At 42.5% G+C, this 15264-nt stretch overlaps 1 protein-coding gene across 3 annotated transcripts; it reads left to right on the forward strand.

Moving 5' to 3' along the window:
- The first annotated feature begins 425 nt into the window (after positions 1-425).
- On the forward strand, positions 426-14592 carry LOC116065799. 3 transcript variants are annotated; one of them, XR_004895735.1, is made up of 6 exons: positions 426-1236; positions 2722-6738; positions 8241-8364; positions 8871-9764; positions 10820-11472; positions 11514-14592. XR_004895735.1 is itself a non-coding variant. In XM_031321436.2 (5 exons), exons 2-5 carry the CDS (start codon positions 3303-3305, stop codon positions 11400-11402), a joined length of 5037 nt encoding a protein of 1678 aa, XP_031177296.2. In that variant the 5' UTR covers positions 426-1236; positions 2722-3302; the 3' UTR covers positions 11403-14592. The 3 variants fall into 3 exon arrangements, 2 of the variants coding, with proteins under 2 accessions (XP_031177296.2, XP_035850659.1); XM_031321436.2 differs by having other exon boundaries at positions 10820-14592; XM_035994766.1 differs by having other exon boundaries at positions 426-1115; positions 10820-14592.
- Positions 14593-15264: the final 672 nt, after the last annotated feature.

Genomic DNA, 15264 nt, shown 5'->3' on the forward strand with positions numbered 1-15264 from the left:
GGAGTGTTCGGTACAGCAAATGTATAAACGAGCTGTTATGTCATTCAGATATATAAGAGCAAAAAAAAAATGTAATTATGATACTGCTAATCGTTATATTATGTAACACCTCTTACTGTATGGATAACAAAATAAAGCCTGTTTTTCCCCACTGCTCTATTTGATCAAATGATGTTACTGATGACAACGCTTTTAAATTGCACTGTACAGTATGTGAATACCCATTGTTGCTCTTTCTTTCTCGGTCTCTCTCACTCTACCTGCCGCCTCCACAGTGATGCGTGTTGCATTAGCGCTGAGGTGAAGAGTGGGAGGTAGAGGGCAAACTGAGAGGGCTACAAGAGGGATGGAGAGAGCCACAGAAGACAAGAGTGTGTGGGAGACTGAAACATGGATATGTGGGATAGATAGATAGATAGATAGATAGATAGATAGATAGATAGATAGATAGATAGATAGATAGATAGATAGATGGATGGATGGATGGATGGATAGATGGAAAGATAGACTACTCCTTTATGTTCCTCTTCTCCGTTACCTCATTTCTAAAATGTCTATTGTTGATTTCCCAAGTGAATCCAGTCAGGTCAAACTAAATCTAGAAAGGAATGAGAGAAGGGGGAGACAGAAAGATAGCAATACATACAGATGACGAGAGAGCGATTAGAAAGAGAGAGATGAGATGGAGGAAGAGAGGAAGGAGAAGCAGCTGGAGAGGAGAAGTTGGTCTCTTTGCAGCTCCAAAGCTCTTAAAGCCCCGAAGCTGTGTGGAGTGTAAATGGGAGGAAAGAGAGAGAGAGAGAGAGAGAGAGATAGATAGAGGAAGAGAAGGAGAGAGCGAGAGGTAGAGGGAGGCTGAATTGAGGAGAAGAAAAGCTATAAGGGAGAGAGAGGGAAAGGGAGAGGAGGAGGGTTTGCGTTGGTGTGTTGGTTGGCAGAGAGAGTGCTTGTCAAAAAAATCTTCCTCTGACAGAAGGCATGATTCACAGCAGAGAGAGAGGGAGAGGGGAGAGAAAGAGGGGGAGAGAGAGGGAGACAAGCGTCAGAAAAAGCAAAAAAACGGCAGAGATAAAGAGAGAGAGAGAGAGAGAGAAACGACAGGGGCAGAGATGCCGGTAAGAAAAACAAATGAGGATGCTTATTTGAGGCAGAATGACAAGACATTTACAGGATGGGACGGAGATCGACGGACTGGATTGACTGATGCCTTTTAATGACTGTGACCATGTTGATAAGGTTCTGGCTTTTCTATTGATCGGGGGGGAATAGAGCTGGTGGCAGCAGCAGTGATGAAAAGAGATAGAGAGAGAGAAGGAGAGGGGGAGAGAGGATGCTTAAGAATGAAGGGACACTGAAAAGAAAGGGAAAAAGATAGGGAGACTGGGAATGATTCTCAATGATCAATAGGCTCCTTTGATGGAGCTCAACTAATTTGGCGTCACTAATGCATGTCAATTAGACAGTTCTGACTCGTTAGTGTGACATTTAAAGATGGATATCAGTATGGATATTTCAGGACTACTGTGGAAAGCTTTCTAAAGATGTTTTTCGATAATTGAATGTCAATCTGTTCTTTTCTTTATGTGAGAAAAAGAAGTCTAAATGGAGTTTTCGAACCAGTAAATTACTATTCATTCCTCTTTTAACTTTGATTCGCCTCTAAACTGGTTCAAGTGTGGTGAAACCAGTCAGTGTCGTCCTGAGGTTGCCAGATCTCAGTATGTGTGGTTGATGCCATGCCTCTGTGGTTAAAATGCGTTTTAAATGCCTTTTTCTTGTGATGTTACTAATACTAAGTACTGTTGTTATCTCCCACAAAGATGGAGTTAGCGGGCTAGCTGCTGTAGATGAACCAGTTTGGTACATTTAAAGCAAGACATCAAATAAAATTGTCACCAAAGAAGATTCTCATATTGAAGAAGGGTACAGCTTTGAAGAAATATTGACGTCATCTTGACTTTATTTTTGGCACCAAATTTGCATGAGGCTTTAAGGCTGCTTGGTGCAGGCTGTTACATTTTTCCAACTTTAAAATGGTTGCGGAGTTGCCTTTTGTTGTGTTGGATATGGACAGTTTTTTCACCCTTTTTTTTATTATGTTTTAAGATATAACTTCTACAAATTGACGAAAGGAATTCGCCAACAAGGGCTTCAGTATTTTGCTTGGTCTTAAGCTCATCTTGAGAAGGAAAAGTTCTACATGAAGTACATTTGAGGTTTTTACAATACAATATTTACAATTTTCTTATCAATAGAGGAAATGGTTTGCTACTTTTACTACCTTATATGGGTCAAGCTCCAAACAACTCCTGCATGGATCCTACAATTCCCACAATGCAATCAAATTGTGTCTTTCATTAGAACCCCACATTTCAAGTTTGTTGCCCTAGCTTTCTATGTCACGCCCAACCTGAGATAACTCTGATGACATCATCAGGGTTATTTTCTCAGAGAAGTTCATTCAGAGCCACAGAGGACATTATAAGCTACTGTACAACTGATTTCACAGGTTGAGTAGTACTTCTTGTGGGATGTAAATTGAGCTTCGTGTATAGCATTGGTGGAGTGGCCCTTTAATTGGACATGCAAGAATATCAGTGATTTTTAACTAATTTCTTAATACTGAATATTTTAATGTCTACTCACTTTGATATTTATGGAGAGACATTTTTAAAGCTGTCTTCCGTTCAAATCTTTTGTTGTTTGCTTTGTTTTCCACAGACAGACGATGGTAATCAACAAACACTGCCAGAATGAAAGGAGAAGCTTTCTGTCGCTTTGTGTCTGACTAACGCTCCACTGGAAAAAGACTTTATTGGCTCTGAACAGACAGCCAGAACAATAAACAGCTAAAATAAAAACAAATGCGGACATGTTGGGAAGAGCATGGGAGAGAAGATGAGCTAAGAACATAAAAACATAAAAACTGGACATATTTTGTCTTATATTTTCATGTTTCTTCTTCTAAATCTGGTTGGAGTATTTTTAATTTTGACATTATCTTGTTTACATTGTTTTTATGTCATGAAGCTTTTGACAAGCAGTTTTTTTTTGCAGCAAGGCTTTGATCAAAACAGTGTCCTGACAAGAAATATGCTTCAGTATTTTACCATAAAAGAAAAAGCATTTCTCTTTTGCCATGGCCCTCTCAAAGCCAGCTGCCATGCATCTTGAACATATTGAAATATATTTTACAAGCTAAATTTTTCATAATTAGTCAAATTAACAAATTCACAATTCACTCTTCAAACTTCAACCGTGCCTCCCACCAGTCCCTCCCACCATCAGCCATCCGACCAATCATGGGTAAGCCTCTAAGCCGTCCTGGGTGTTTCAGGAAGAGCTCCTGCTGCCTGGAGAAACATGGAGCTGGGGATGGAGGATTGGGAGGGCGGTCTGGGGGAGTGGAAGGGGGATACGGAGACGGCTACATTCCCCAACGATCCATCTACGATACCATGTGCATCAATCAACAGATTGACAGCCATCACCATCACGCTGGAGGGTCCATGAGGCAAGATGGTGGATGTGAGGGGAGTTTTAGCTACTCTGCAAGCGGCTCCCTAAGGGTTAGCAGGTCTCCGGCTGACATGTTTGATCCGCAGCCCCGCTCTCTAACTCCGAACCCTTCGTTTGTTCGACGACTGGATGAAAGAGCCATCTTTGATTCATTGAAGCTTGGGGGTCAGGATGTCGATGGTGTTGGCTGCCATTCGCCAGGATGTATCAACCGATCAGTTTCTCCCTCCGTGTCATCATTCTCAGCACCAGGAGTGTCCTCCTCCTCATCCAAGAAACACCACCATCCCCACCACCATCAACATGGAGACAGTACAAAGAGCAGAGATGGCCGACATTCCTGGAAAGTCTTTACACCTCCGAAACACCTGGAGTGTCTGGAGCTTACTACAGCCGAAATGATGGACAGAGGAGGGGGGTATCTGAACCCAGGACACTACCCTCCCCCTGGGGGCCAGTCCTCCTCTCTTACCTCCCCCCTCATTTCCCCATTCTCTGGCTCACCTCTCTCCTCGGGTTACCATACTCCGGTCTTTTTCTCCCCTGCCAAACCTCGCCCCAGTCAGTCTCAGAGTTTGCGATGTTCCCCTCCCCAGGTCGTCCAGCCAAGGCATTACTCCCAAACCCAGAGTCTCAGGCTGTCACCACCCCATGAGCTTAGACGATCTCCCTACCGTGCCCCGCTGGTCCAACTGTCTGCTCATGACCTCGAGCAGGAAATGAGGGACAGAGGAGGAGGATGGGGCCGGAGTGAGCGAGAAAGGGAGTGGGAGAGGGAGAGAGAAAGGGAGATGGAGCGAGGGTGGGCCCAGCGAGAGTGGGAAAGAGAAAGGGAGAGGGGGAGGCTGGAGAGGGAGAAGGCGAGAGAAAGGGAGAGGAGGGAAACATCAACTTTTGGCACGTTTGGGTATGGTCGACCAGTACCTCTTCGTTCAGACAGAGACTCTGTGTTTTTAGAGCACGACCAGGTTATAGACACAACACCCCTATTGCTCCCCCACCCCTCACCTTCACCCTCCCCCAATGCTGCCCCCAGAATGGGCACTGGCGCTGTGGGTAGGAATAGAGCCGGGTCAAAGGTTGGCCCTGAAAGTGTAGGTATGGTTTCAAAGTTTGACAATGGGAGTGTGGGTTTGGTGTTAGTTGACAGCAAATCTGGGTGTGGGCCGAGGATAGTAAGTGAAGCTGGAGTTGGAAACATGCAAGAGGCTGAAATCAGGGCTGGAATACAAGAACACCATAGAGCTGAAAGTTGGAACAAATATGACAACGGATCCAGGGCTAGCATTAAAAATGGGTCTGAAATAAGAATGGGCTCCCAAGTGAAAACACGACCAGGTGGACGGGATCTGGAAGGAAAAGTACAGTCTGGGGTGGAGATTGAAAATATGGCTCCAGCTGTGAACAAAGATGGACACAGGGGAACAACAAGGAGTGGAGAAAAAACTGGAAGGGGTGTGGCTAAACCAGAACCCATTGCTGAGACTATACCTTCAACTGTGACTGACATTGAGAACAGGATTGAGCCTGGAGATAAAGTTGAGATTGGAGCTGGACCTGGTCTGGGGATGAAGCCAGAGATTGAGGCAGGGGTTGAGGCTAAAGCTATTTTAAGGCAGGTGGAGAACAGGACTGGAACAGAAGCTGGAGGTGTAGCTACAGTTAACAATGAGGTTGGTTCGGCAGCAGAGTCCAGGGTAGAACCTAAAGAGACAGAAGTTAAGATTGCTCCTACATCTGAGCCTGAAGCATTACTAGAGGCTGGGGTTAGTAGTGAGACAGAGACTAAAAGTAACACTGAGACTGGGGCTGTCAGTGAAACACAGAACAGCAACAAGACTACAGATAAAGCTCACATAAGTGTTGAGGCTGGGGATAAAACTGATACTGCCCCTGCAGATCAGGCTGAGAAAAAGCCTTTGGACATCGATAAAATTGAATCTAGCAATGTAGAGAAAGGTTCCAGGTCCCACAAGTCCAAATCATCCAAGTCCAGCTCTAGGACTCGACCTGGCACGGCCACAGGGCTCCGACCAGGCGTGGTCAGCCCTGGCCTAAGCAGAGGATTTGGAGACTGTGAGTCAACAGGCCTTAAGTCTGAGGGCATTGAGTCCACCTGGCCTCGCCGAATCATGGTCAGAAAGAGGACTGTTCGGCAGGGTGGGGCACTCCACAACCTCCCTATTCTACCCCCACTCCCCTCTGTCCTCTCAGCATTGGAGAAGAGGCGCCCACTTGCCCAACTCCACCCCCGTCCAGGCCACTTCTCAGAGAACCCACTAACAACCATTATAAATGCTACAAGTATTGTGGGACGATGCTCACTTAAAGAGCCCTCCCATCTAGAACCAGGACAGGGGGCCAGTTTGGTAGGCAGGGCTTCCCTGAAGGAGCAGAACTTGGAGCAGTGGAGGGTCTGCAGAGAGCAGGAGGAACCCAGGAGAACCAGGAGTAAGGAGAAACAAGCAGAGCAGAGTAAAGAGAAGACTGAGATTGAGGAGAGGAAGGGGAAGGAAGAGAAGCGAGACAAGGCGAGAATCGAAGAGAAAGACAAAAGGGAGGAGAAAGTGGGAAAGGAGAAAGAGATGGTTACTGTCCTAGAGGGGCTGGTGAAGGAAACCAAACAAGAAAAGTCAGAGAGAAGGGTTAAAGGGAAATTGCAAGAGGATGGGAACATAAAGGAAGATGTAGAAATAATGTTTGAAAAGGTGGAGGATAGAGAAATGAAGATTAAGGATGGAATACAAGAGCAGCATCGACAAGAGTTGGAGGAGGTGGTGGCTAAATCAAAGAAAGAAGAAGTTGACGTGGAGGGAGGAGAAGGAGGCACATTTGGAGATGAAGGGGGGATAGAGAGTTGGGACGTTGTCCTTGACATGGTCAACACATTGTGGGAGGATGGCTGGGAGAAAGGGGGAGCGGGAGGAAGTGGTGATACAGATTCCTTCTCGGGCTCCCTTCAACGTTGGCCTCTTCTCCGGCCCCCAATTGGCTTTGGGGGCTCCCATCCCCCCTCCTCAGCAGCCTCGGAGCTCAGCCTGACAGAGTTGGAAAGGAGAGCCAGGGAGCTGGACTCGGACCTGGAGCACCTAGACCTGTCTCAGCCCCACAGGGACACCCAGGATTTGTACCAATCACTGCTGGAGCCACAGAGGGAACGAACGGACATGTACCAAACACACCCTGGGCCGCAGAGAGAGAAAGTTGCTCTCTTGACAGGTATTAGTTGGATTTTATGTATGTTTGTTTTCATTCTTTCCATATTTCATTCAGGTGCCTGCAATAATACACTGAATTTCTTTAGTTTCATCAGAGTATTATGTTGAAGGAGAACTCTACTGATTTTACTTACAAAGGTCAGTTTATTTGTTATGGAGACTACTACTTTGGAAGAGCTATGTCATGTTTGGAAAAAAGCCCCAGATTATGTCACAACGATGTCATCAGAGTTATCAAAAAATGTACTGTTGGGCCCCATTGAACCCTCCACACCACTTCCCCCAGCTCATGTTCTGCTCTTAAGATTTGTAATGAACCTCAATGCTCCATGGTATAAAGTATTTAAAAAGTGAAGGCATTGAGAAAATGCATGCATGTATAAACATCATAGTCAATCACAGACATAAAAGTAGCAGCAACAAGTCTTCTTTTTGCATTTTTCTATGTACAAAGGCTCAGTCCTTGCCGCAGCAGCCACAGGTTCAACTGTCCTGTGTAATAAAGGCCTAAAAAGAAAATATTTAAAAAGAAAAAGATTTATTAAGTATCATCGGTATGTGTATTAAGATACAGTCTCAATCACATTGCCTTGAAACGTAATTATAGATGGAAGGGTTCAGTGGCTTTTGCTTTGAGTTTGTGAACATCATAGGCTTTGTTTTGTCAGGACTCAAAATCATTTTCACCTCCTAAAAGGTGTGTTGTACAGTATCAAAAGCCTTTTATAACTACCAAAGAGCCTGATACTGTGTAGAAGCAGAGCCGTAAATAACATTATCATCTGCATGGGTTAATGAGTGAATGAGAGTGGTACGAGGACTGAACCCTGGGGCACACCCTTTATTACATTAACCCTCGTGTTGTCTTCCCGTCAACCACGAACACAAACACTTTAGTTGTCCCTATTTCAAGGTTTTTCTGCCTTTTCCAACGTTTGGGTCCTTTTTTTTTTTTTCAAAATTTGTCGTCTTTTTCCAACGTTTTGTCACTTTTTCAATGTTCTTGCCGCTTTTTTGACATTTTTTTCATCGTTTTTGTTGCTTTTCCCAACTTTTTGTCCTGTTTATTTTTATTTTTATTTTTTTTTACATTTTCGCCGCTTATTTCGACATCATTTCGAATATTAAAAACTTTTGAAAACGGGTCAAATTTGACCTAAGGACAACATGAGGGTTAAGAAAGCTAGAGGTGGGGCCTTCTGCCTGGACACACTGTGATCTGTTATCCCACAATATGCTGGATGTGGGGAGGGGAGTTTTGCTTTTGCTTGTCCTACCTCAGCTCTACCCATTCTCCACCATATCTAGATTAGGATTTGTTGTCACTTTTCTATTCCTGCAGAAAGGCCTTAGCTAAAAAACAGCTACTAGGCAAACACTGCTCTACTGGCTATGATCAAATATCCAAAGGCTTGAACAGGAGGGTAATGAACGGTATAATGTTTTAATTGGATTCACTATTTATCATGTTTAATTGTGTTAAAACTGTGCTCTATTTACCAGGAATGGGGAACAGATCCCAGGTCAGTTTGGAGCTCAGTGCTATGGCCTCACCAGCTACAGACACAGATAGACCTCCTGTTGACTGGTCAACCAAATCTGCTGGGACTTCCACTGTTGGCAATAGGTAAGTAGGTAGGTAAGTAAGATGGTACACATGGTCCACATTGAATAGTTTTAGAATGTGGACCATGTGGATTGGGCAGGTTGAAATGGTGCTGTACAACATTTACGATTTGGGGGCTTTTGTTGACAAGATCTATAATGCAACATGTATGGCTTTAATAAGCTTAATATCTCTTTACCTAATAATTTTATCAAATGATCTCATTAAAAGTTAGCTTTCTATGTTTCCCTTCTTTTTTGCAGTATTAAACACCCTACAGTAGTTATAATTGTTCTGGGTAACATTTGTGGTCTGGAACATTTTCAAGCTTTCAAATTAGAGGCATAAAAAAAATCAAAGTGCTCTGTGGGGCTAACGGACAAAAACAAATCAATAGCCTTGATCTGAAATAGTAGGTTACAACAAATGTGATGTCATCTGTGGTAACCATTGGTAGAGAGAGAGAATTAGAAGGCATTGGAGGCACATGAGGATGTAGTCAATTGACTGCTTTGTCTTTTTTCTAGCTCTACTAAGGAGGACAGCTCTCCAGACTCCAACCTTACGCTGGAATCCGACTCCAGTGGCGTCTTCTTGTCCTTATCCAATCAGAGCCAGGAGGAAGCTGGCTCTGACAGCGACCAGCCAATCAGTGGCTCTGACCTAGGCAGTAGCAGCACGTCACTGGAGAAAGATGGGGACGATGGAGGGTTAAAGGAATGGGGGAGGGAGGAGAGTGCAGAGCTACAGTGGTGCTACCCATCACTCCTCGACACCTCCTTGCATGAAGACAAAGAAGGAGATAGCGGAAGAGAGAAAGCAGGGCATGGAAAGATGGGGAGAGATGAAGAGAGAGGGAAAGATGAGAATGGAAGGTGGGTTGGTAAGATAGGTTCTGTTTCAACAACTAAGACCCCACTTGACCATGCAGATAAGGAGGGCTCCACAGCTTTAAATGCCCCACAAAGTGAAGAGATACCACCCAGGAAAAAAGTGACCATCATGGGAAGTGACTTTCCTCTTCCTCTGTCTCCCTCAAAACAACCAATCAAACACCTTCTAGATCCAAATCAGAAGCCAATCAGAAGCTCAGGCCTGGACTGTGGTGATTTAGATCCCTTTGTCCAATCGGACAGCTTTGTTTACCTTGCCGTGTCTGCAAGACCTGCCTCCCAGGGTGAAGTCACCACACTGACAGAAGTTCCCACCCAATATATAAAACAAGACAGTGTACAGCAACATTCAGATAGCATGAAAACACACTTGGACCAGTCAAATACAGAATGGATCGCTAAGCCAACTCATTTTGCCCCACAAAAACCAGAGGAAGGAGACTTTCTGTGCACTGACAGCTTTGTCTACCTGGCTGCTCCAGCCTGCCACCTACTGGGCCCTGCAGGAACTGCACCCTACAGCGGCAGGTATGCATATTTTTTGTGTTCGCTGTAGCTGTAGTGCATTCCATTGTCTGTAATTCAGTAAGGGGGCAGAGAAAAAACTATAACAGCATTTCAAAGCAATTTTGTTTATTTTGCTCCATTCATCCATCTATCCATCCATCCATTCATCCATTCATCCATTCATCCATCCATCCATCCATCCATTTTCTGCTCCGCTTATCCTAGTCCTGGTTGCAGTGTCAGTCAGCTAAGTAAGGTAGCCCAGACATCTTTCTCTCTAGCCATGTCATCCAGCTCTCCCTGAGGGATACCGAAAAGGTTCCAGACCAGATGGGATCTGTGATCCCTCCAGTGTGTTCTGGGTAGGGCTGGGAGATATGGAGAAAATCAGATATCACAATATTCTTGACCAAATACTTGGATATCGATATTACATCAATATTCTAGGGTTGACAATTGGTGCTTTCACAAATTATTTTCACAATGAGATTTCCGATGAACAATCTCAGTAATGTGGATATAATGACTAAGTGGGTAAATGCAAATAATAGAACAGCTAGAACAGTCTGGTAAATTCAGAAAATGACATCACTTTAATGCAGCCTTTAAAATCAGGAAAAGACAACACTTATGCCGTATTAGATATTACAATATCCAAAGTCTAAGACGATATCTTGTCTAATATCGATATATTGCCCAGCCCTAGTTCTGGGTCCTCTAGAGGGTCTCCTCCTAGCTGGTTGTGCCTGGAACACCTTCACAGGAGGCATCCTAATCAAATACCAACACCACCTCAACTGGCTCCTTTCGACACATGTAGACTGCAGGGGCCAGGGATTAATCCACGGACCTCCTGAATGGTAGACGACCGCTCTACGCCCTGAGCCACAGTTGCCTAGTGTACCATTCATATACATATAAGAATGAAGTTACTGGAGAAATATTTGGAATTGTTTTAATTAAAGATTGGTGATGGTTGTGGCTGTAGATACCAGTGATTACTTTGGTCACTGAAATTCAATATTTATGTAGTTTAATATTTTACTCTTTTTATTCTGTTTGTTGTGCTTTTCCAGGGAGTCAGACTCAGAGAGTTCCGGATCTGGCGCTGTTGATCTGTCAGTACTGGGCTGTGGCTCGGTGGCAGGGGATAGCGACTGGGACTCAGACCTGTCCGACTCCGATCCCAGTCGCTCCTCCAGAATATCTGCTGCTGCTAATAAATCTGCCGGCGTATCACGACCCAAGCGGCTGCCTGCTGAACCAGGCTGGGACTTGTTTGGAGAAACCACCGAACCTGAAGTGCTGAGTGAGCTCTTCACAGAACAGGACAAAAACAACAATGGCATAGCAAGGAAGGTTACCGGGGTTACCACCAGCCTGGCTGATACACCAGCTATTCCCATGGCAACTCAGCATGTCACTGCGCCAGTGAAACGGGTAGAATCAGTAGATCAGTCGTCAACAACAAAGAAGGTGACATGGCAGTTTAAACCAGCCCAGAGGTCAGTCTGCACAGGAAGCAGGAAGGATAAAGAGAAGGAAGGGACATCATCATTGGTAAGGTTTACAGAACTTGAAGGAGGCGATTCCCATAGATCCTCCCCTTCATCTTCATCGTCTTCATCATCCTCACCATCGTCATCGTCTTCTGGTTGATTTGTGAAGGAAATGTTTTTTGTTCAATCGTTTGAGAGGAGGCTTTATTGCTGAAGCTGGGTTTGTTTCCAAAAGATAGAAAAGGTTTTCAACTTGTTCTGTAGAAACTGATGGCTAGAACAACTGCATATTTTTTTGCCTGTACATTTTTTATTTTGCATTTAGCTGCTGCCATTGCCTTCTTATGACCTTCTAAAGGCTGCATAAAAGACTAGGTAATTGTTGCATTTTCTTGGACTACTCTACACAATATACTATTTAATCAATTTAAGTTTGAGATAGTGTGAGACTCAGGCTAAACAGAAACCTTCAGGTTGAGATTGCGTGGAAATATGGCCTGATAGAACATGTAGGTAAGTCATTCCTAATGGATTTTATCAACAGTCAAAGTTTGACACATGCTTGATTTATTAGTTACACATTACTCTATCTCTAAACAAGAAATAGGAATAGTACTGTGGGTTTTTTATTCTATTGAATGTACTGTACAGGATATACACAACTATAAGTAAAAACAAAATTCACATATGAGGCATTCTCAGTGGTTTGGCTTGGTCACCTGTATTTAAACATTATTACAATGTTGGAATTTAGTTACAATAACACATACAAATGATTACAGTTGGAGAAAAGAATTTCTGTCTAACAATCTAACAAAAGATCTAACAATGTAAATGTGTCTCAGGTCTTATATCAAATTACACTTCCTTCCCCTATGTAATGCCTCACTCCAACACCTGCCCTTACTACTTCATATATATGCTTTTAAAACTGACTTTTAGAAAGCGACTGAGGTCGAACTTTACAGTGTACAATGTATTTTATAATCACATCCAACTTTACAGTGTATTTACCAGTGTGTCAATAATATATTTTGAAACATTGAGATAATTATAGAGCGATATATACAGTATATATGTGTGTCTGTGTGTGTGTGTGTGTGTGTGTGTGTGTGTGTGTGTGTGTGTGTGCAGACATGAACAAATAATGGAAGGATTTAGTAATAACATTTAATTTAAATGTTTTATTTATAAATTAAATTGAAATTGTCAATGTTAAAATTGGGCAATATGCTTACGGATTCATGCTATATTCTATGTTTCAGATGTGGAAAGTGTTGCCTGAGTGATGTGTATAATAATGGCTGAGTTTAATTTTATTTTATACAACCAAATACTAATTGTAAATGCAGTCTTACACTCATTTAGAGGTTCTATGTGTAACAATTTTAAACATCAATGTATTATCAGGTAGCTCGGTATAATTGCCATAAACAATGAGACATGATAGATAGCCTTTGTCTCACACCAGTGGTAGTTTTAGTGCTAGGGACTTCATTGCCGTGGCATCTTGGGCTTTACTGAAGAGGATTAACATGTTGGAGATGATTTGCCTCTCACTCTCCTCCACCAATTGAGAGCAAATTTGACAGTTTTAGCTCTGTTTGCATTGAAAGTGAAGCAATCCAGAAGATTTTCATCCAAATCCATGTCAGTAGCACACAATGTAAAATGCAGTGTGGAGACCTGTAGAGCTGCCAATCATCCCAGCAGTGGTTCTGTTGTTGACTAATTATACTAACGTTTCAAAATGAATGTGGTAATCATTTACTGATGTTAACAATTACACATGTAGCACCTTTAAAAGAGCGCACAGTGCTAGCAGGTTTATCCTATTACAAATGTGACAAAGAGAGCGCGGAAGGTTGACAAATCATTGTTACTTACCCAATAATAATTAGCATCACAATATGATGTGGCTATGAAAGGATGTGTGGTAAATTATGTCCTGGCAGGCAAATGTTTCCTCAGCAGGTGCACTTGTGCTTTTTTAAATATGTACTTGAATTTCAAATTGGGCAGTGGGAGGTAACTTTGTAAATTTGTCTTTGTGTTATCAGTGTTGAACGTAATGGCACTAGATTTTGGAAGTTGAATCTATTGTGGGGATGCTGCAGCCATATTTTTTTGATTTGATTGCGATTGATGCCGTAACATTGGTGTTTTTTTGTTTTAGGTTTTTCTGCAAACTGAGAACTGTTGCTTTGTGCAGATTTAACTGCCATTATGAACAATGAAATGCTCCGCCAGTCCCTATTCTTAATGATGTTGCTCTGTGTGAACCAACAGGATTTGGCAGAGCTCTAAATGCACCTGTCTGGTTTAGTGATAGATTTATTATTTATTATTTTATATTTTCTGGTGTTTTCAAGCACATATTTACAAGTACATCCATGGAGGAATTACGTACTTCGTTAGCATTGATCCGTATTTTTAAAGCTGCAAGATTGTGGGGATGTCTTAGGAAGTGAATGTGTTACCAGCGATTGAACTAATGACTATTGAAGGTTTGAAATGACCACAACCTCTGACTACTTGTTATTTTCTAAACCATGTCAAAATGCATTGAATGTACATTTGTTGAGATTGTTATGACACCTTATAGCACCCCAAATCCCTGTTGAAGGTCAGCAGTTTCAAAACATTAAAAGTGATCTGTGAGGCCATTTTGGCAGGCCGGATTAACCTGTAACGGCACAGATTTGCTGATGTTACATTGTTACCTATTACACTCCCATGGCAGGAGAAACCAACCAGTACCCATGTGGTTTAGGTTTGTCCTTTGCTTTTTTGTGTGTGTCAGTTTGTGGTAATTTGATTAAACACAAAATTATGTAGGAATATTGACCATATAAACACAATAGGGTGGTATTAGCCTCCGCAAAATCCGTTAATTGTGGAATGTACAACTTGCAATGCTGGGTTACTTGAAAGCTGTTATCAATAACTTATTACTTACTGAAAATGTAATTGCATCACTTTACAATTTTTTCAGCAGGAAAAGTTATGTTAGCCTACATTACTTGTTTACTTTGGTTACCCTGCCCAACTCTATCGAAGGTGCCTTTCAACAACTCCAAATTCTCCACACCCAGACCGTTCTCATTGCCTGGTTGTCAAATACCGACGCTTTGTCACAATCTTTGTCAGTACCAGTTGTTCAATAACTTAAATGATTAATGTTTAGCCTTGCTTTTTTGGTTTGAATATTATGAAATACAGTTCCTGTACATCAGAATTTCTGCCACTGGTGTTGCTAGGCAATGTTTGGAGAAACAAAAAGGAGCAAGTTTTACAAGGTCGGGTGAAGACTTTTAAAATTTGTACAAGTTTTGAAATTAGAAGAGAAAGGAATTTCACTGGTTGCTTTAAGCCTTGTCTTAAACATACGTAATTGACAACATCAGAGAATAGGGCTATCGCTAACGTTATGTAGCTCTCTCGCTCTTTCCCTTACACAGGCTGCGTCTCTCTCCTTCTGTCATGGACACACATAGCCTACTCGTTTGATCTCTATCACTGTCTCTTACCTTTTCCATGTCTCTTTTTTTCCTTTTTTTGTTGCAGTTTTGCTCACATGTCCTCTCTCCTTTCGCCTGCAGCTGTCCCTCAGACCTACAGGCTGTTAGCTTAACCAAAGCTAACGATACTGTTTTTAAAAGTCCTCTCTTTCCTCCACCTACAGTGCCATTGGTTGATTTGATATTCCAGAATCACATACACATCCAAAAATGTAATCTGCTGGGTTATTTATCTGTATATTTCGTTGGTTATACATCTAACAACAGCTCTAAGCTCTTAAGCTAAACCTTTCAACTAGACTTCACTACAGGTGTACTACTTTAAAATGGCAACAAACAGGTTATGCTGTTTACCGGTTATACTGTACGGTTATTAAAAGTTGATCTACATTATTATTATTATTAAAGGTTTATTTAGATAGGGACAGATCCAAAAAACATAGATAAGCTTTAACAGTCATCTGATGTAGCCTATGTATCATAGTGCTTTTAGCCGAAGCT

The sequence above is a fragment of the Sander lucioperca genome, chromosome 18, assembly GCF_008315115.2.
Source record: "Sander lucioperca isolate FBNREF2018 chromosome 18, SLUC_FBN_1.2, whole genome shotgun sequence".
NCBI classification, from domain to species: Eukaryota; Metazoa; Chordata; class Actinopteri; order Perciformes; family Percidae; genus Sander; species Sander lucioperca.

Bases quoted from the DNA above. Each gene is read 5' to 3' on its own strand.
- LOC116065799 (XM_031321436.2), top strand. From the start codon at position 3,303: ATGGGTAAGCCTCTAAGCCGTCCTGGGTGTTTCAGGAAGAGCTCCTGC. The intron at 8,365-8,870 runs GTAAGTAGGTAG...TCTTTTTTCTAG, and splicing joins ACTTCCACTGTTGGCAATAG to CTCTACTAAGGAGGACAGCT. The intron at 9,765-10,819 runs GTATGCATATTT...GTGCTTTTCCAG, and splicing joins ACTGCACCCTACAGCGGCAG to GGAGTCAGACTCAGAGAGTT.